The sequence below is a fragment of the Drosophila obscura genome, unplaced genomic scaffold, assembly GCF_018151105.1.
Source record: "Drosophila obscura isolate BZ-5 IFL unplaced genomic scaffold, ASM1815110v1 contig_186, whole genome shotgun sequence".
Lineage (NCBI taxonomy): Eukaryota > Metazoa > Arthropoda > Insecta > Diptera > Drosophilidae > Drosophila > Drosophila obscura.
The window spans coordinates 9,174,075-9,195,670 of NW_024542774.1; the positions used below are offsets into that span (position 1 = coordinate 9,174,075).

At 43.6% G+C, this 21,596-nt stretch overlaps 3 protein-coding genes across 8 annotated transcripts in view; 2 read left to right on the forward strand and 1 right to left on the reverse strand.

The window, feature by feature from the left end:
• The window catches only part of LOC111076131, a 70,018-nt gene extending 64,775 nt beyond the window's left edge, over positions 1-5,243 (forward strand). For 4 of the 5 annotated variants that reach the window (XR_005967700.1, XR_005967701.1, XR_005967698.1 and 1 more), the window contains one exon: positions 1,660-1,748. Coding sequence is in view for 1 of the 5 variants with exons in the window: in XM_041592836.1 (XP_041448770.1) it covers positions 1,660-1,781 (122 nt within the window). In the remaining 4 variants the exon portion in view is untranslated. Of the gene's footprint in view, positions 1-1,659 lie in introns of all 5 variants that reach the window. The other variant, XM_041592836.1, reaches the window with a different exon arrangement.
• Positions 5,244-5,553: 310 nt separating this feature from the next.
• LOC111080918 (myeloid differentiation primary response protein MyD88) lies at positions 5,554-9,033 on the forward strand. The gene is made up of 5 exons (XM_022376772.2): positions 5,554-7,017; positions 7,096-7,385; positions 7,456-7,624; positions 7,727-7,913; positions 7,981-9,033. Exons 1-5 carry the CDS (start codon positions 6,531-6,533, stop codon positions 8,426-8,428), a joined length of 1,581 nt encoding a protein of 526 aa, XP_022232464.2. The 5' UTR covers positions 5,554-6,530; the 3' UTR covers positions 8,429-9,033.
• A 4,470-nt stretch (positions 9,034-13,503) lies between these two features.
• On the reverse strand, positions 13,504-21,353 carry LOC111080917. Of its 2 annotated transcripts, none has more exons than XM_022376770.2 (3): positions 20,164-21,353; positions 15,193-15,463; positions 13,504-15,094 (listed from the first exon to the last, which is right to left on the reverse strand). In XM_022376770.2, exons 1-3 carry the CDS (start codon positions 20,173-20,175, stop codon positions 13,926-13,928), a joined length of 1,452 nt encoding a protein of 483 aa, XP_022232462.2. In that variant the 5' UTR covers positions 20,176-21,353; the 3' UTR covers positions 13,504-13,925. The 2 variants fall into 2 exon arrangements, with proteins under 2 accessions (XP_022232462.2, XP_022232461.2); XM_022376769.2 differs by lacking the exon at positions 20,164-21,353 and adding an exon at positions 16,929-17,432.
• Between the last annotated feature and the right edge of the window lie 243 nt (positions 21,354-21,596).

Below are 21,596 nucleotides of genomic sequence, written 5' to 3' on the forward strand. Positions count from 1 at the left end.
CAGGCATCATCACCTGGGCCAGGACCCAACTGCCACGGCAAGCTACTCCCCTGGCACACCTCCCCTCCTGCCAGCCAGCCAGCCTGCCTTCCCTGGGCATTAACACGTTGCGATTACGCCTCATAGCCCATGCAAAGGCACGAGCACGGGACCGAGACCGAGAACGGACCAGGGGATTCATGCCTGGACAGAGTTTAGCCATGGTCCTGGCTATGCCCCCCCTAACCCTAACCCCAACCACACTCTCTCTCTCTATATGCATGTTTGTTGTATATGAGTGTGCCGCAGCCTTTGCTCCACTTACACATACATATGAGAGTTTGATGACGACAGCAGCAGCAGCGATGGCGATGTGTGATGTGGCATCCAGGCTGCAGTTGCATCACTTTAAAGTCGCCTTCCCCATGTGGCTGCCACTGATGCTGAATGCTGTTGCTGCTGCTGCTGCTGCTGCTGGGGCTTAAAATGTTATTACTAATTTTTTGCAATTAAATGAAAGCGTAAAATGTTAAAATTACTTAAATGCTTGCACTGTCCTTGCCACTGTGTGTGTGTGTGTGTGTGTGTGTGTGTGTTGGTTTGTTTGGGACCCATTTAGGGCAAGTATTTTTTAATTAAATTTCTGGCGCGAGCTCATTTTGTAGAATGCCAACAGAGTATGCGGCAAGGCAACAAAATGCAGTAGAAGCCAGGCTAAAGAATTAGCAATGCTGCAAGGGAGGGTTGGGTCAGTGAAAGGGGAAGGGGAAGGCCGTGAGGGAAGTAAAATCAATCAAATAACAATTGTGAATATATGTACGTATATATATTCTACATACATATATCTTATCTTATCAGACCTACGGGGTACCCCAATCAGACACCTGGTCTGAACCAACAACCGTGTGACCTGCCTGTAAATGCATTTGTGTGGGGTGTGTGTGTGTGTGTGTGTGTGTGTGTGGTATCTGTGTGCCTTGTGATTGATTGGCAAACAAATTTTGACACTTTACACAGCGCCAACAACAAGGGGATACAATCCCCATGCCCATCTCCATCTCCATCGCCATTCCCATTCTACCAATTTGTTCAGCGTTAATTAAAACTGCTGTAAAATGCACAAAAGCGTTGAGCAAACAACAACCGCGACGACAATTGGAAAGCGTGGGGTGCTGGCCAGGGATATGAGCATGTTACAGTGGGTGGGGTTGAGGGGGGAGTAGATACAATACGTACATATATCCGTGTCATATGCGAACGCGATAACCAAAAAACGAAAAGCGGAAAGCGGAAACGGAAACGGCAATCGTAGCCGTAACTGTAACCGTAACCGTAACCGAAAATGAAACAGAACAAGCGGGGAAAACCAACGGGAAATGCGAAACACGAATGCAAACACGAAACAAATAATGTTGGACTGTGCTTAAAGTAAATAGTCTGGATTGATGAAAGTTATATTCAAGAATTCATCAACAGGCATTTACTTCAACTGCAGTTTAGACGATATGCAACTGGATAACAACGCGCAGCGTGCAGTGAAATATTCAAATAGTAGCTGACTTATAACTTGTTCCATTAGAGCTAAACTTATCTGTATTTAGTACTTATTTTGTGGCATGCAGATCAGCCCATTGCTTAACCCTCCCACTGATACTATTCACTCTCTTCCGCTTTCGACAGTCCGGCAGGAGAACGAGCGGAACATACGGGAGAACATGGAGCGCACGCGGATGATGAAGAATCGAACGGAGTTGAATCTGCAGCGCCAACATCTGATGGAGATGCATATGCACGTTCCATAACACGTTCCGACCAGGAGCAGTAGCAGCAGCACCAGCAGCAGCACCAGCAGCAGCAGCAGGACACAATCAGCGGCAGGAAGGAAGTGACACCCGAGTAGGGCAGATGCGGCCGGATGAGATACCACGACCAAGATGGCTGTGTCAAAGCGGCAACAAGTTTTGTGACAAGCCAAACAGGGGAAGTACTCCCAGCCCCTCTCTATCTCTTTTCTGCCAGCTGCTCCGCTATCTTCGCTATTGTCCAGACACTTTCTTCCTTCCTTCCCGCCCAATTCCCTACACAAATGTTATGCGCACAAAAGGTAAAATAATAACAACAAAATACAAACAAATCAAAGGCATAGAATGGAGCAGCAGCACTCCGAAGTGCTCGGCAGAAACCCTGCACCACTTGTTTTGTATCCACAATAAATGAGAGAAATGAAGCAACCGGTTAGACCCCCCCCACCCCATTGTCAGACGAGCAGAGGAAACGCGAATTAAACTAAAGTAAACGTTAAAGTAACATTAAAGTAAAAACCAAAAGTGATCCAGTCTAGTGCTAAGTAAGAGTCAATAGTCAAAATGTTGTTAGTAGAGTTTGCTTCGATGGCATTGTAAATGTTCTCAGTACAGTCCGATCTGGTTTGCACCCCACACACCTCATGGGAAACTCTCACTAAAAATAGGATTATTTATTTACTTACAAATTATTTAATTTAGTAAATCTTTTAATTTTTGATTTACTTGAACCAATCATATGATGATTTTATCTCTTAATTGGTGGCGTATTCCCAGAGGGCAACTGGCAACCAGAACGGACCAGAACGGATTGTCTTGTGTGTAATTGTTGTGCTTGGGGTTGTATCTCCCGATGAGATTAAGGAGCGACGCCACTTCTCCAGATAAATAACGAAAGCCAAGGTTTCGATTTTTAAGTTTTAATTAATTAGCAAAATGGTTTCCAAATGTTTTCCTTATTTAGCTTAGCTTTTCCCCCATTTGATTTTATCCCCAACGAGTGGCGTCGATAGAAAAGTAAATTTGGTCGATAGTTATGTGTATTTGAAACTACAAAAGTTGTTAACTGAATAAAAGTACTCCTAAGTAAATGTTAAAGAAAGTAAAGTTGAGAAAATGTAACGAAACGAAACGAAAAGTTTTTGTAACTCTAAGAAGAACTGGCAGTGGAACTAGGAAAAGGCAAAACAGAGGCAGTACAGTACGAGTATTCCAGAGATACATTTCGAACATAAAATAACAATAAATATAATACTATGCATAACTGAAAAAAAAACCCCCAAAAACCCCCAAAAAGAGGAGCGAAAATTCAATTGTTTGGAGCAGGAAACCAAAAAAAACTTGTGCCAGATTGGGGAGACAGAATCGCGAGAATAATTGTTGTATAGCATAAATAAATAAATAAAATAAAAAAAAATAACTAACTAAATAGCAGACGAGTAAATAAATGTTAGGAAATTAGCGGATCGATGTGAAACTGTTACTTAAGTGCAAAACGAGCTTGTTGTCGAATTAATTTTAAATGGTATTACATTAAGTGAAACTATGCTAAAGGTTAAATGTTTTTTTAGGTGTTCAATGTTGCAATTAATTTGTGGCCCAAGGGGCAGACAAAGACAAAGACGAATCGCATTGCCCCGGTCCGGTCAGATCGCTGTGTACCATACGAGTATATACATACATCTACATATACATACATACATACATACATACATATGTATAGTGCTATATATAATTTCAGTTTTCGTATGCTAACTGAGTTGCAGGTTTAACGAGAATTTTAGCTTGAAGCAAAATTATATCGGTTTCAGCATTGGAGGCTTTTGCAAGATTGTGAACGTACCCCCCGCTTCGCTCAGCTCCTATATAGTATGTATCCCCTATCATCTCATGTTACCTGTTTTTGGAGGCGGAAAACATTTTCCAAAAGATTTTGTGTGTCCAAATTTGTTGCCGGACAGTCAATTAATTGGATCTAAACAGATGAAGATAAACACTGGCTGTCCCTCGGGTATACATATGTACATACATACATATATACGAGTAGATATACATGCATATACATATATATATACAGACATACATGCATATGTGTTGGAGTTTCAGGGGGGTGGGTTTGGGGGAGTAGAGAGGTTCAGTGAAGGAAATGAAAAGCTTTAAATTAGCTAAATAAATTTCAGAAATAAACATTGAATTTGCATTAAGCCGGGCTCGGTGTTGAGTGCATTACGAGTACGACGACGACAGACAGACAGACAGACAGACAGACAGACAGACAGACGGACAAATAGATACAAAAACACAAGCAGAATACACACACACACACACAAACACAGATAAACAGATTTATAAGATTTGCATTTCGGTCAAGGAATCAATTTCACATTTGACCAGACATCAAATATGGCCAAGAGAAACACAACACACACACACACACAAAACACAACTATAGATAAACGAGAAGAAAAAGTACGATACTTAGTAATGGCATTTAGGGGGAGGGGGAGGGGCATTCGAATGGGGGAAATGGCAGATGGGAGAGATATGTACATCATATTTACTAGGTTTGCAAAACTAATTGAAGCGTGTGCTAAAGCAAACGATGCAAGGAAACCAAACAATTAACAAAACTAAAATAAATTGTCTGTAATTATGCGTAGAGCTAAGTGTGTAAATTGTAAGCTGAATTATTATACAATAAAACAAACATATAGAATACAACCAACTACAGCCGAAGCGAAGCCGAAGGTACATACTGGAAATACTCGTAACATTTGTTGGCCAGAACACAACAGAAAAACAGTAAATAGAAAACACAGGTTAAGAAAACTGCAAACAGAATATTGAGTATTAACCCATAAATCAAAATTGTTTCCCGCAAAAATCAAACTTTTTAGCCTTTGAACGAGAGACTTTGGTGCCCAAAATCCATTTTGAGCAATTATTTACAATGAAAATACGAAAGAATACACAAAGAACAAGAAACACACACACAAACTAATGTAAATAGGAAAGCGGAAACAGATGGAAAAAAAAACAATAATTGAGTACACGAAAATGGGCTTCTGCAAACCGCATAAATAAATATTAATATTAATTAACAACGGAAATCGAAAGAATCCGAAAAAAAACACACACATAATATACGCAAAAAAAACTGATAAAACTTCAAAACTTGATGCAAAGGAATCAACTTTAAATGTTAATTGTTGCTCGAAATAAACGTAAACGTAAAACAAATACAATACATAAATAATTATAAACGAAAACAAATTAAAAATAAAATACATTTGAACGCATTCAGCGTTTTATTCATCAAGCAGAAAATGTTGAATCAAAAGCAAAACCAAAATCAAATTGTGTCACATGTGTAGTATATCTCAGAATGTATTTGTAACTGGAAAAGTATTGAAATGCGCAACAAGAATTCAAAAATCAAATGAAAATAAACTGAATTTACAAATGGAAGAGATTTCTTAGCGAGTGAATTTTCTTCTTGGGAGGGTTTCTCGCTAAAATGGTAGCGAGGATGTTTATAATTTGACTATTTAAAAAAAAAAAACGTTTATTTATAACGAAGGCGCCACTAGTGCTGAAGAGTAGAACTAGGAAAAAGAAGCGCCATACACAGATGGCGCGTATGCGGTATTTTTCATCAATTTCTGGTATATTTCAGTATATTTTGATATGTTTCGGTATGGTCAGACGACCAATCCGCGGTCACACTGAGTGCTCATTTTTTCGTTACAAAATGAGCTCCAATTCGATTTTTTATATATTTAAATAATTAAAATTGGGAAGAATCCCATACCGTTTGCATTCAAGAACCATGCACCTATTTCCAATTAGAATTTAGGATTCGTTCGTTTGAATTTGAATTCCTGAGCTGAACTCTGGGCATGTACATAAAACGGTATAGTGTATCGCGATCGTTTGAAACAATGAAACAATTCGAATTAATTGGCAATTAAAAAGGCAAATAGAGTGCGCGATATCGGGAGATATATAAACAGCAGCAGCTGTGCATATACATATTTAGTTTTCCCAGAACAAACTGAACCAAAATAAACAACAGTGCTGCGAAGAGGAAGAGCAGAAGCGATCCCCCAACGACAACGCAGCAGAAACATATTTCAAAAGCAGAACCAGAACGAGTCGCAGAAAACAGAAAAACAACAATCCACACCAGAGCAGGTCGCAGTCGGTCTCGAAAAACGGCTATTAAAATTTATTTTTGTGTTTAGGCGTGTGTGTGTGTGCGGTATATATAAAAATATTTAAACAAATTCATCTGCGCAGACGAAAACGCAGACGGTCGAAAAGGCTGAGCAGACAGATAAACAACACGGTCGGCGCTTGCTCTCTGGTGACGGTGACGCGGCAAGGTGCTGGAGGTCACTCTCGCCACATTTCGCGCACGGCCGTTCTGTCCGTCATCACCACCCAACCACCCGCCCGCCCGCGTACTCCCGCCAGGCCACATCCAGTTCCATCCGACCGCGTCCGCAATCTGGGGCCGCGCGATCACATAAGACACGACGGAAGAGTAAAGAGTAAATTGTGAGGAAAAGTGAAGAGGAACCAGAAAGCGAAAAACAACAACAAAAACAATAGCAAACTCACGCGCTTCTCTTTATTGTTGGTCCCCCCACTGATAAACGTTGCTATCGTTGATAAACATCAGAGGCAGAGGCAGAGACAGAGACACACAAACACCAATTATTCCAATCAAATAAACGCCAAGTGCGAATGCGCCCTCGATTTGTATGCCAGCAGCAGCACTCGACTATCCATTCCCATACCCATAGCCATAGCCATAGCCATCATACCCATAGCAGCGCCACTGACGTCAGTGGCTTGACTTGGGATCGGAATCTGAATCGGCAGCAGCGTTATCGTTATCCGAACATGGTTGTGCCGGAGGAGCCGGGCTCGGGGGGCTTTAATCAGACCCCACTATCGGAGCTAAGTGCGGATACGCGCAATCAACTGGCCCGTATGCTCAACCGTAAAAAGGTACTCCACTCGGAGGAGGGTTACGAGCGGGACTGGCGGGGCATCGCTGCCCTGGCCCACCAGCGTGGCTTCGTCGAGGAGTATGCAAACAATCCGATGGATTTGGTGCTTAGCAGCTGGAGCCAGCGGAATCCAGACACCGCCAAGGTCGGTCATCTGGAGCACTTTCTGGGCATCATCGATCGCTGGGATGTGTGCGACGATATCCAGGAGAATCTGAGTAGGTGCCGGCCACAACCCACGTCCCCATGTTCGTACCTAGCTAATCATCCCCAATGATCTCCTCTGATCCGTGCAGTCAAGGACACCAGGCGCTACAATGTGAGGCAGGAGCAGCAGCAGGCTCTGGTGGAGGCCAACCGCCCGCCCACTCTCATCGAGACCAACAACAACAGCAAGAGCAGCAGCAACACCAACAACATCACAATGGGTCAGAGCGTCCAGATACTGAGCGACGATGACCAGAGATGCGTGCAAATGGGCCAGCCCCTGCCCAGGTACAACGCCTGTGTGCTGTACGCCGAGGCTGACATCGATCACGCCACGGAGATCATGAACCACCTGGAGTCCGAGCGATACAATCTCAAGGTGAGTCCAGATCGTTCCGCTTGTGTGTGTCTGTGTCCTCCCATCTAACCGGAGGGGAGTCCGCTTCCAGCTCTTCCTGCGACACCGCGACATGCTGATGGGGGTGCCCTTCGAGCACGTGCAGCTGTCCCACTTCATGGCCACCCGCTGCAACCACTTGATTGTTGTGCTCACTGAGGAGTTTCTCCGGAGTCCAGAGAACACGTACCTCGTCAACTTCACCCAAAAGATACAGATCGGTGAGTGACAACTGACAAGTGCCAAGTGGCAGATGCATGCCATGTGAGGGCAGTCCAAATTACAGGTTCCCCCCCTCGTTTCTCCCTCCACCGTTCGCGTAGAGAATCACACGCGAAAGATCATCCCCATACTGTACAAGCCCGACATGCACATACCGCAGACGCTGGGCATATACACACACATCAAGTACGCCGGCGACTCCAAGCTATATAATTTCTGGGACAAGCTGGCCCGATCGCTGCACGATCTGGACGCCTTCTCCATATACTCGACGCGGCAAGTGCAAACGTGAGTTAAATTTCCGTTCCCCCGTTTTGTTCTCAGTAAACCAAAATACAATTCACGCACCGCACAGACCCTCGCCGTCGGAGGAGATGCCGCCACAGCGGGTGACCACGCCTAGCATACGGATACAGATCAACGACAAAGATGTCACCGATTTGCCCAACTACAGCTACAAGGCGCTTGTTGAGGAGGACACCACAATTGTGTCGATGACGGGCGACACCAGTGCCCCGCTGCCGGAGCCAAAGCCGAAGCGGAAGGACAAGCTGTTTGGAAAAATAAAGATTAGCTTTGGCAAGACGCCGCGCAACTTGAACGGCACAACCGGCAAACCGTTGCGGCATGCGCACTCAATTAGCACCATCAATGCCACGGAACGCGAGCGCACGCTTAGCGCCAGCAGCTCGAACATCTCCACGACGTCGGAGAGCAAGAAAAGCTCCATTAAGTGGCAGCCCAGCATACTGAAGAAGGTGCTGTTCTCGCGCAGCAGCAGCAAGCTGCAGACCCCAGGATGAGCTCCGCTCCAAGCGGGAGGATCAGCAGAGCAGCTCATTTAATTCCCCAAATTCCCCATTCTTGCGCCCAGTGCAGGGATCCGATCCAATCCAGCCCAGCCCAGCCCAGTCAACGTCCGTCACCCTCCATGTTTTAGTGATAATCTCTAGTATAAACCTAATCAAAGCCAACTAACTTAATATACTTAGACGCACTTGTTAACTTATATAAGACAACAACGAATAAAGACAATACCATATACATACATGCATATGTGCCACAGACATACGTAACCCTAGATATGTATACTAGCAGCTATCTATGTACATAAGTTGGTTGTATGAATGATGATGAATGATCTGATAAACAGACAATTGTATGTGAGGTTAAATGTGCAACTCATTGCTAATCGAGGCAAACAATTAACTGTTAGTCACGCGTTCGATAAGTGACTTACTTAATTCAATTAACTGGACCATCACCCCGTAAACAGAACTACAATATGTACCCCCCCACCCAATCACACTCCCATGCCGTTGCTGTTCTAGCAACTTGAAGGCGAATCGGACACAGGCACAGACAGACAGACCCGGACCCGGACCCCCCCTTGACGTTGAGTGCCTTATCTAAGATGAGTAACAAATACTAGTATATATGTATAGTATATTGTCTGAGCTGTTTCTTTATTCCTACGTATATAACTTTGTGAATTGCCCAAGCAATATTTCAGACCGAGTTTCGTTGTTTTTTGTGTGATGATTAGGGCCTTAGCTTTAACTATTTAACTGATTGTAGCCGATTTCTGTGAATGCGTGCATGTGCGCCATGGGAACTTACATATGTAAGCTTTATTTACTTGCATTTCGCACGTGTATGTGGACAACAGTGCGTTTCATAGCTTGTGATTGATAGCTTGTTTTTCTCAACAAAATACGTGGAATTTTACTTAGATTTCTAGCCGCTTCAATACATTAATTTAATCGTTTAACACTGAAAGTATGACCTTCACAATACATACATACATATGTACATACGTATGTGCCTATGAAACGCACTGTAAACGTATCGCGAATGAGTATGAGTATGAGTAAGAGATCCCCGAGAGTTGAGCGTGCCCCGAGCAGGCAATAAACTGTTCAATGTTTGGCTCAATAATTTATTGTTGAACGTAGGCAACCTTTAGTTCTCGTTCATGTTTAATAAACATTGCGATTCGTGTGTAATTCCCCCTCACGAACATATACATATATGCAGATCAGTTGCGTGTTTGGGGAATGGGAGGAATGGGATGTTTATCAACCAGTTCCGGTTAATCTATAAGACAATTTCAAATTCTGTTTAAATTTGTATTTTTTTTCTCGTTTTATTTATTTTTCGTTTTTATTGTTTAAATCGCATCATAAATAACCTTTTGTTGTTGTAATTTTCTTGTTCATGTTTCTTGTTTTTGTTGGTTTTTTTTTTGTTGTTTTTGTTTTGTTTTTTTTTGTAATCGAATTTTATTGTTATTTGTTTTGTTTTCGTTTTTGTTTTGTATTACTTTTATTTTACGTTTACGTTTTTTTACCCATCGTGAAATGTTGTTTAATTTTAGTTGATTCTCAATGTTATATGAACTTTTACTTGTGTTTTTTTTTCCATTTTTGTTTCGCTTTTGTTTGTAGGTTTTCTTTTCTGTTTTTTGTGTGTGTGTGTGTGTGTGTGGTTTTCTTAGTCACATGTTTTTAATGTTTATCCATGCTTTTTATTATAATTATTATTATGTATATAACGTAATGTTTTAATAATAGCTCCTAACTCGATTTCCTCGATCCCCTCGCTCATCATCCTATTCCTTTGCGCTTTTCGCTCCTCGCCATTCGCCTGAACAAATTTAGTCGCCTGTCTGCCTATTCGATTCGATTCGATTCCTCCCCAAAACATGAGCCCTTGATCTTTAAACTTTGCTTTAATTGAATTCATGAATTTTTTTTCTTGCTCAATGTTGTATGTTTTTGTTTGTTTGTGTGGTGTGTGTGTATATCGATTTATATATATATATAATTTGTTTTATAAATGTTAATCTGTTATATTTGTTGTTAATCTCGCATCATTTTCGCTCTTCTTTTCTGTTCTTTAGTTTAGTTTTATTTTAATGCCTTTGTTTATCGTATAACAAAATGAATAAAAACAATTTGCAATATGTTTTGTTTTGTTGATTGGTTTCCTTTTTTTTTTTTTTTTTTTGGTTTTGTTTTGTTTTGTTTTTGTTGTATATGCTAATTGATCAATTTATTCGTAATATTCGCACTATTAAAACAATTTAACGCATAATGTGGCATCGACATCTTCATCTCATCTTCTCGGCTGCCTGCAACAATGACTTCTTTCCTCTAAGGCTCTTCTTCCCCGTTTCCTGCCCTGCCATCTAGTATGGATATTACGAGTACTTGCAAAACATTTTAATGCATTTAACCGGGAGGCGATTTATCATTCATTTCGCTTACTTTCCAGCACATTTTCTGTTTTGTTTTGTTTTGTTTGGTTTTGTCAGTGTGTTTGTTTTTTTTTTCTGTTGTCATTCGTTTATTCATCTTATAAATCTAACTGATTGCATTTACACAGAGTGTGTGTGTGACAAGTCTGAGAGTCTGAGGGGGGGATCAACAGAACCTAAACTAAACTCAACGAATGATGTGGAGGGAACAAGATCAAGATCAAGCTCAAGATCCGTGTGTTGTGGTGGTGTGATGTGGTTGTCTCTTAAAGCGTTATCATCTATAGTTAATTGTTAACAATGATTATGATTATGGAAGTCAGTTGAAGAAGTCTGTATCAGTATGGAAGCTGAGTTATCATACACATACGTACATACATGCTGATGTATATACGATGTGCTGCGGAATCTCTCGTTTTATTCTTATGCAATGCCGCTTTGGGGCATTTACATATGTATATATGTAGGTATCGGATCGTCGTTTCTATATATATATACACATACGCATGTATATATCTACGCACAAATGCTCTCGTCGGCACTCGACTTCCACCTCACTCGATCGGACTCCATTCCACTCCACTCCACTACGCTCCCTCTGTACTCTGCGGCTTAATCATCAAGTATATAGTATACATATATACACACATATACATACATATGTAGTATATACAGTACACACATGCATACATATATTTTTGTATTCATCCCATGATCATCGTGTTTGGGTTGGATTGCACATTACGAGCAGCGCATTCGTTCTGTTCTCGACTTAATAATAAATTAAAACAACGCTAATGAATTTGTTTTCCGCCTGCTAATTGTGAGTTCTCGTTTTGTCGCTATCGTTTCGGAGGCAGCCCCACAACAGTCATCCTGCTCTGCTCTGCTCTGCTTTTGGAAGCGGCTTCCTACTCGCTCAACTTTCCACTTATTATCCGTTATCAATTATCCAATTTTTTTAATTTATACATACATACTAGGGTTTCGCTTTTATCTATGTATATCTTTCTCTGTTTAATGCCTTTTGTTTTTGTGCCTTGGACAAATGCATGTTAAAAAATCATTTCGTTAATATCTTAGTTTCTTTCATTTTTCATTGTTCTTTGTTTTTTTATTATTATTTTTTTTTTAGTTTTTTAGCAGAAGACAGACGTGTGATTGATCTTAACTGTGGAAGTGATTGCGTTATTTGTCCATTTGTTTGCTTTCTTTTTGGTTCTTTATGCTTCTCGAAGCGCACGCGTGCTGTTCGGATCGTTCGGATCAGACGGCGATCAGACAACGGGAAGTGTGGAAAATTTCGGAGAGTGTATGGCCCGCCCACAGGGACAGAGCGAGATCGTTGCGAGCAACGTAGACCAGCTACGACTGCCGGGGAATAGAAGAAACACGATTGCTACGATCGTCACACGGCATTTAGATTTGTGCTTCGTTTCGACTCGACTCGATCGCAGCCGAAAACCGCTTTGTGCTTGTGCGTACAGCTTCGATTTGCATTCGATTTGCAATAACAATTCTATAGTTTAACCAATGACATCGATACGCATTTATTCGTTTTACCTAACTGTACTGTGACTATACATACTCCGGGGTATGTCTATGCTAAAGGGTGGGGGGAGGGCCCTTCCGTTGCAGCTCGATTTGCGTGACATCCGAACGATCACAGTGGATCGGGAAGCCAAACTCAACGGGGAACGGGGAACGGGAACTGGACAAATGCTATGATGATGAATCAACTACATTGTGATTTAATGATGTCGGGCTTGGCAGTGTTTTTGTTTCTTGATGCACACATCTATAATTCTAATTTCGAGTTGCTCCCTTCTCTGATATTTCCGCCTAGGAACATGGGACGTAGATGGGTTGGGTTGTGTGTGTGTGCTCAACTCAATGTGTGACAATAATCTCTATATAATACTTCGTTCGATATCAGGCTTTTGCGAGCAGTATTCTTATTGTTTTCACTTGTTCTAAACGCTTTTTACGTTTTCATTTCACTGTACGTTGAACAACGTTTTACAGCACTACAAATAACGGCAGTTTGGCATTAGGATTCTGATTGGGAATTATGGTTAAAAATAACAACGTAATCATATCTGTTATGTATAATTTATAGAGTAGTGAAGGAACTGAGGATCTTCTCACATAGGAATATGGAATACGAGTACAAACCAATATACTGATCTGATCTGATTTACATTTAGACATTTTGAATTCAGTTTACAGTTACAGTTTTGTTCTTCTTTCTTTCTTTGTTTGTTTGTTTCTTGCTTTCTTTGCTCTCTTCTCAACAACAATTTATAGTCTCTGTTATTATCTTCTCTTTGGCAACTTAGAGTTCACGTGATTTAGATTAGATTTCGACTTATGCAAGTGACGCTCGTAGTCGGAGTCGGAGTCGGCTATATTTATGGGCTATCCAACTAAATAAGGCTCGTTTGGCATACGGTACACGGAACATGACATGACGACGTTTTTTACGTTTTTTTTTTTATACAACAACAATAACAACAAAGTGGGTGTGGGTGAGAATTTGTTGGGCTTTCTGGGAGGAATGGTATGCAAGTGCTCTTTTTTTTTTATTGGGCTGTCGGGTTGTCGTTTCAATATCGCTATTCACTCGCTAAATGCTACAAAAACTGCGTTTACACATGGGGAGGGGGGGTGTTTACCTTTGTCTTTGATTTTTGTGTGGTGTGGTGTCGTGTCTGTGTGTGTTTTGGGACTGAATTTAGTTATGCTTACTTCACTATTGTACAATGTGCGACTTGCATTATTATATTCTCATATTTCTCATATTAATTTCTTTTTATATATATATGTATATGTATGTATGTATGTCTCATGGTGTATCTGTCTGTCTGTGTGCGATGCAGCCTCCCGTTTTCCTATAATTTTTTTGTTTCGTTTTCAGTTGTAAAATGCGCTAGTTTATTGATACCTTTCTTCTGAGCATTATCTATCTGCAATGTGTGTATTGTTTAGTGGCTATGAATGGGTTTGCATATGCATTTGCATTTGCCCGTATCTGGTTTCGTTTAAATTCTATCCTCCTCGTCCTCCTCCTCTTCCTCCTCCTCGACCTCCTCGCCGTTCTCCTCGAGCTCCTCCTTGTAGCCGGGATGCTCGGAAATGGCATAGTAGTTGCCATTGTAGATGACGCCCAGCTCGCGGAGCGCATCGCCGCGTATTGTCGCCTTTATCGTCCAGTTGTAGCAGTCATCCGACTCGGACTCGCGATCCAGACGCTCCACGTCGAGTATCTTGGAGTTGAGGCGCTCCAGAATGATGCCGATGTCCTTGATGCTGAGATGGCGCTTCTGGTCCACCGACAGCTGATCGATCAGCAGCAGAAATTTCTCGGTCGTCGTCTTGTCGTCCTCCATCACCGTGTTCTCCGTCTCGCTCTCGGAGCTGTCCCGCTCTGGGGCGATGTCCAGGAAGCGCACGTGACCCTTGGTGCCCGAGGAGCGTCGCATACTGCCGCTGCCGCCCAGCATAGGATCCATAACCGATGATGACATGCCCAGCGTCGCTGCCGGCTGGGGACTGCAGCTCCCGTCCTGGATGGGCGACGTGGCCACGCTCTTGTGCACGGCTATCTTGCGGCCCTCCTCGTGCAGAGCGCAGCAGTGGAAGTCGCATTCCGTGGTGCTGGGGCTGCCAGCCCTGCTGGGCGTATGGGCGTGGTGGGCGCACTCAGGCGTGTGCACATGCACGGCCCCCACACCCACGGTGCTGTCGAAGGAGCTGCCCTGCTTGGAGAGGCGCCTGCTGCCGCCGGGTATCACAACTCCTGGCGGCAGGACCACTCCGCCGGGATGGTATATACTCGACGGACCCTCGTCGCTGATCACCGTTATTTGGGGGCTGGCGTAGCGCGGCTGCGATGACTGCGACGACACCGACTTGTTGTCCAGCGAACTCTGTGCGGAGAGGCCCTTCTTCGAGGGCGAGTACTTGTCGGAGGAGAGCAGCCCGTTGCTGCTTCCCAGGCCGGAGCATATATTACCGCCGCCGCCGCCAAGGCCGCCACCGCCGCCCCCACCGCCGCCTCCACCACTGCTGCCGCCTCCCTGCCGCTGATCCCAGTGCAGGACGACCGTGACACGCCCTTTGTTATCCATAATCTTCCACGATGGTGTCTCATCGTGCAGTTCCAGTGCATGGATCGTCTCACAGACGATTTTCGGTATAGCTGATATGGCTGCAACAGATAAGATTAGATTGGTCGTTTGCTATGGTGTGGGAGGGATTGGGAGTGGGATTGGGAGTGGAGAGTGGGAGTGGGAGTGGAAGACTTACCAGCCTTTATGACATCCACTCCAGTCGGATACCAGCGTTCGCCCTGCCTCAACAGCAACAAGACCGTATTGTTGGCCAGGGTGCGAAAGTATTCGCCATCCTCGATTTGGGTTCCATCGCACTCCAGAACAACGCGCACTGGTTCTGAAGCAGGAACCCCCAACTTGTCCTTGCCGCGCACCAAGAGCTCCTCGAATGTCCCAACTACAACGCCTTTACGCACATTCCGCCAACTGTCCCAGATTTTCAGTGGTCTCTTGCCGCGAGACTCCTGCGAAAGGAAAAGCAAAGCAAAGCCAAGACAAGTTTGGATTAGTCCGACGCAGTCGGATTTTGTACATATGATTATGAAGAATGGATGTATGTATGTATGTATGTATGCATGTAGCATTGGAAGAGAGCATGTGTGTTGTGGTGGGGATATGGGAGTTCCATCTGGGGCGTGACACCTGTGCAACGCTGCGCAGCCAATTCACAAGTGGGTGTGGCATATCAGAGCAGATCCAGCCCCCAGGCAGCATCATAACATCTTCCGCCCACTAATTGTGGTTTGTGCTCGTTAAAAGGGCGCAAATGTCAAGGCCACAGCAGCAGCAGCAGGAGGCCGCAGGAGGGGTCTGGTCTGGCCACGCAGCCTTTGCAGGGGTATCGAATCGGAATTGATTGAAGGGATCTACCCAAATCTGGCAACAAAAAATGGCAAAAATGCAGGGAAAAAACCCAATTAAAAACGTTAGAAAAAGAAGCAGCAAAAAAGATGGCGAGGAGAGCAACGATACGGTTAACAGGGGACACAGCTGCGGGGCTGTTAATCGAATAACAGTAGCAGTAACAGCTTCAGCAACAGAATGGAGGAAACGAAGAAGAATAACAAGATTCAGCCAGCCAGCAGCCAGCTGCAATGCAAATGCAATAGCAGCAGCAGCAGCAAAAAATAGGCGAAAAGTGGGCAGCATAGGAGGATGAGGAGAGTGATGGGGAGAGCAAGCCGAAGAAGAGGCAGCAGCTCCAATGTTTAATGTATTGCAAGGACATGAGTGTGGCGCTCCAGTGACCCAGTAACGAGTGCAGCACACGAGCAAAATAATATAAAAGGAAGAAGCTCTCTCATTCCCTCTCTGGCTTTCATATATATAGAAGAGGCACCCACCCCCCGTGCACCGCCCCATCATCCATCTGTGGCAAAAATAAAATGTTTGAAAAATTACAAAAAATTCATTCTGACATTTTCAGCTCGACGCCAAAAATACAAAACAGAAGAAAACAACAACAAAAAAACTGCGAAAACTTTTCATAAAATATTTCATTTTTTTTCGTGCTCTTTTTTCGATGGGGCTTTCGCCCCCGTCCTGTGGGATAGGTCAGTGCTGCGCCCCGATGCCATATGGCCAGGCCAGGCCAAGCTGGCTGGCTGGCCGCACGTCTTTCAGAGCGAAAGAGAGTGAAAGAGCGAGGGGTGGTTGGGGGCATTATAAAATTTCAAATTAATAAATGAACAGCGCCAGACGAAGTGTGGCATGCCCCTCAACTAATTTGAATGTGAATGGGGCAAAAGGCAGCGGGATTCCTATATTCATGATTTTTTCTTTTTGGGGTTTTTTGTTTAATCTTGTCGGAATTGGATCCATGTGCGTTTGAAATGGGAATTTCAATGGGAATCCACGGCAATCGATGAATGAATGGAATGAATGAGTAATAGTGATAGTGAGAGTGGATCTTGGAGGGATTATTGTTACCCCAGAGGAGACTCCACCGCTGGACATCGATGTGGGTCCCGTTGTGATGGCCGCACCACCCACGCCCACGCCCATGCCACCCGCAGCCGCCACGCCCCCCTGTGTGACCTGGGCCGCCGCCGCAGCCGCGGCTGCCACTTGTCTGATGCTGAGGCAGTTGCAGAGTGGCTTCGTCACGCCCAGCGTGCACAGGGCGTTCGACCACATGGCGGCGCTGCTGCAGACACTAGTATCCCCCTTCCCAGCCACGTTTATGCCCGGATTCTTGGACTTGTCTGTGCTTTTGTTTTCACCCTACGCCTGTATGTGTGTGTATATCTAATGCGATTCCGATTCAAGGCTAGCACTGCACATGGGGCACTGCCTTTGATTGGAGCATGCTGCTGGTTGATTGTGTTCACTCTTTCGCTAAACAACTCAATTACGATGCACTTTAAAATCTGTAACTCGATTCGCTTCTCATTTGCGTTCAGAACGAATCTAATTTTCTTTTCATTTGCTTCTAATGCTCTCTTTTCTCCTCTCCTCTCCTCTCTCACTATTCTATTTCTTTTATAATTCTCTGACCCTGCTCAGTACGCTTTGCTGCGCTTCTCTTTTCGTTTTTGTTTAAAAACAGTTATATAAAATTGTCATGGTGCACTTTCGCGTACACTGTTAAAAACCGTTTTGCAAACTTTATGAAAAGTTTATAAAATTAAAGCTTATCGCCTATGCCTATTGTTGTACAGTTAATGCTGGCTAAATGCTTTCGTTTTTTTTTGGCTTATTTGGGGGCAAATTCGTTCTAGTTATAGTTAAACCTAACGTTAAAGTGGCTCTTGTTGCCTGGCATACAAATGTAAGGAAAACACACACGCACGCACATAGAAAAAACTGCACACCCGAAATGGTTTTTATTTTTAGTTTGTCCTGTTCTTTTCTGGTTGTAAAAATGTATTTGATTTAATTAACTGTTTTTTTTTTTGTTTTTGGTTGGTAAGAAACCAGAGGGTCTGCTGTTCTCTCGCTTCGCTTTTGGGGCGCGTCGCCTCGTGTTTTGGGGCAGGTCAGGGCGGACAGCCAGCGCCAGCACCAGCTATACACGGGTTGACCTTCGCACTTTCACTTTACTACGCGCCTGGCGCTCTGCCTCCGCCTCGAATCGTGAAACCGACGAGTTTTCATTTGGTGGTGCATTCGCCTCGCCTCGCCTTGGATTTCAATTTTCAATTTACAATTTTTGATTTTCCATCAATTGCTCACTCTTCACTTTTGACTATTATTAATTAATTGGTACAAAAACACCCTTTCTCGTTTGGCTCTGCAGGACTCTGATCCGTTGCAGTTGTCACGCCCAGTGTAGGGTTTAAATCTATTTTAGCGAAGAGGCAGCGGAATCACGTAGCTCGTAAAAGAAAGTAGCATCCTTGCTGGCTATGGCACGCTGCCTGGCAGACCAAACTGTGAAATGCTGCTGCCAATGCTGCTGCTGATGCTGCTGCTGCTGCTTCCGTTGGGGCTGGGGCACATGCAGCGGCACGAGCGAGAGCGCGTGAAATGCAGCCCCAAAGCTTCCTTCAGACAGACAAAGAGCATGCCAAAGTGAGAGCCAGAGAGAGCCAAGCGAGAGTGAAAGCGAATTGGACTGCAGGCCATGGGCATGAGGAGAGAGGAGCAGATTGAGGAGAGGAAAGGAGAGCCGTTTGCTTGGCTCAAACACACATTAACTTGTACCGTTTATTTGCGAGAACATTTAATGCATTTTTACTTCTCTATTGAAACTTTGTTCGGACTGCAGGGCTCTCCACGTTCCACGGTCCACTCTCCTGCTTCGGGCACTGTTGTTTCACAGTTAACATTTGGCTGTGCTTTGGCCTACATTTGCATCAATGTGATATAATCGGGGCGCGCTAAAGCTAACAAAACGCGCGCGCACCCCACACGAACGCTCCACAAGTATTCCTTTCCTTCCCTTCAACATCTGGGATCGCCATCAGGAGTAACTTCAACCTGGCTTTCGATTTCATTTGGTTGGTTTCGACACCGGAATATGTTAACTTAACGAACGTGTACACATGTATGTACATATGTATTTGTCCCCAAATCAGCTTCGATCTTTGAACTCTGTCAAATGTTTGCTCAAGAAAAATAGAGAATATCCTTGCATTTTTTGGGTGAAAACATTTCGAAATGTGTGTTTTAGGCTGTCCAGTCTTGAAATGGGAATGTTGAGTAGTGAGAGATTAGCTCTCTGCATTTAAATCTAACATTTCCTGTTAAATCTGTCACAGCACACTGTTAACATTGGCACAAATGTAACGGATTCAGGCTGCATTTAATTAAAGTAAGCCCGTTCTGTTAAGGTTTAATTAACATGCACGCCCAATTGCTGTTAACAGAAACTGTAGGAATGTGTAGGAATTTTTAAAAAAATTTTTGGTAACAAAAAATGCAAAATATTTTAGTCCTTTGAGATAAGCTCCTAAAACAACAACATTACAGTTACATGGGACAAGGGGAAGGGGAGGATGGGGGTACATCTGTGTGGGGCGTAAGTATTACCCCAGTTATTTGGGTCAAAGCTATTCACCCGCAAAGCAAAACGAAATGAAGAAACTGCATAAAACATGCACACACACAGACACACAGAGGTACACAAGCTGCAGAGGGGACACGCACACAGGGAGAAGGACTAATGCAGGCCTAAAACGGTTTCAAGCTGTTGCGGACTATCCGCTGCAATTCGCATTTATTACCCTTCTTTTAAATAAGAGAACTTATGTAAATCCTAAGCCCTGCCTGTAAAGATGCATATGCATATCCCAGTAGTTTCAATATACATATGTATCTACAAATGTCAAATTGTGTGCAACATAATATTCGCACAGCCGGATGATTCCTTACGCTGCTGTTACATGATACGTTTCACGTTTCACGCCGACCTGTACTTCAGTACAGAGAAATACAGCGAAAAGTATAAGTTCACGACAGTAAAAAAGCGTCGGTGGAAAAGCGTTCGTGTAACCATATTAAAAAGTATTTCTTTGATAGCCGCTCCCAAGCAACGTGCTTGCTGAAAGGAGGTTAAAGTAGATGAGAGATGAAAGATAAAGATGTGTGCAGTATGTATGTGTGTAATGAGAGCAGCTGATTGAATAGATGGCGCAGCAAGATGCAAGAACATTTTGGAGCAATTAATGATTAACCGCCTGCCGGCCCATGGGGCGGCGGGCAGGCAACGTGCGCCACTTACCTCTCTTGCCATTACGACATTCTCACAAGCAGCGCCCGCTCAGAGGGTCTGCCATTTGCGCTTCAGCAGAAGCAGCCTCCACCGTGGCGGCGGCTAACAAGAGCAGCACTAGCAGCAGCAGCAGCAGAAACAACAAAGCTTACACTCCTCGCGCATATATATATATACACTACAGTGTGGTGTGTGTGGGTGGGTGTGTGGGTTTGTAAGTGGGCGGCAAACGGGATAGTAGCGAGAGAGAAGGATGGAGCAAATGACAGAGAGAGAGAGAGAGACAGAGTAAGAGGGATGAGAGAACGTGTGTGGGTGGGCGGATGTGTGTATGTGTGTGTGTGTGTCTCAAAAATTCTCTACTACACGTTTATTTTCAATCTTCTCTTCCCGCATATCTCACCAACGCGCGCCGATGCTGCTTGGAGCTTCTTGTTCCTTTCGTTCTTTCTTTTTTTCTCTCTCTGCCTTTTTATGTCATGCGTAAGTGTGCGTGTGCGAAAGTGCGTGTGCCTGTATATGTATATAGGTGTGTATTGGTATTTCCACAGGATTTATTTTTATTTATCCTAGAATTTGTTTAAACAATCGGGTGAAGCTGCAAACTTTTGAGCAAACAAATTGTTTTTCCTCTCCGAACGCACACCTAACGCCCACTTTTATAGGTGCGGCTGTCGGCTCATCTTTTGCCAAGAGAGAGTGCATTAAAGTACCGTTATCGCTGGCGGAGACACATTTTTGCCTTTTTCACACACTTTACCGAGTGCGTTTTTTCGGGAATAAAACCACAGCACACGCGTTTTGATAGTCCTGCGCTAGATACATATATAGTTAATAGTTTCACCATCTACTACAGGCTGTTGAAGAAGGATCACTCTCCTCTACATTCCCTTTGCACCGAGTTTTGTATTGGTCTAGTGAGATGAGATGGTACACACGCCTTTACTTTCTGCGAGGCTCCACACACACATACGTTTTCGCTATTGGCAGTGGGAACTTGATAAAATTAACTCTATTTTAATAACTATCACTAATGGAAGTCTTTATTTATTCCTTTAAGTTTATAAACAGTCGTATTTCAACATTTCAGGCCGAGCAGAAATGCAAATCAATTCCTATTTTCGGCAGCACTTTTAGAACTATATTTGCCATTCGCAGCGGGCGATTTCACAATCTGCAGCAATCTTTTGGGCGAATAGGCGGTTAACAAAAACAGCGTTGCCGTACTCGATTGCTGAAACACTGCCCTGAAAACAATGTTGCCGTACTCGATATCTGAAATACGCAAAAACTGGTATTTATATATACTGGTATTTTGAACAACTTTCTGGTATATAAAGGTATTTTTCGACTTGGTCACTTTATTCGTTCGTGAGCAAATCATCGTGGTTTTTCAAAATTTGCTCTCTTTTTAGAGGTGAAGAGAGCGCTTTCGTGGTGAC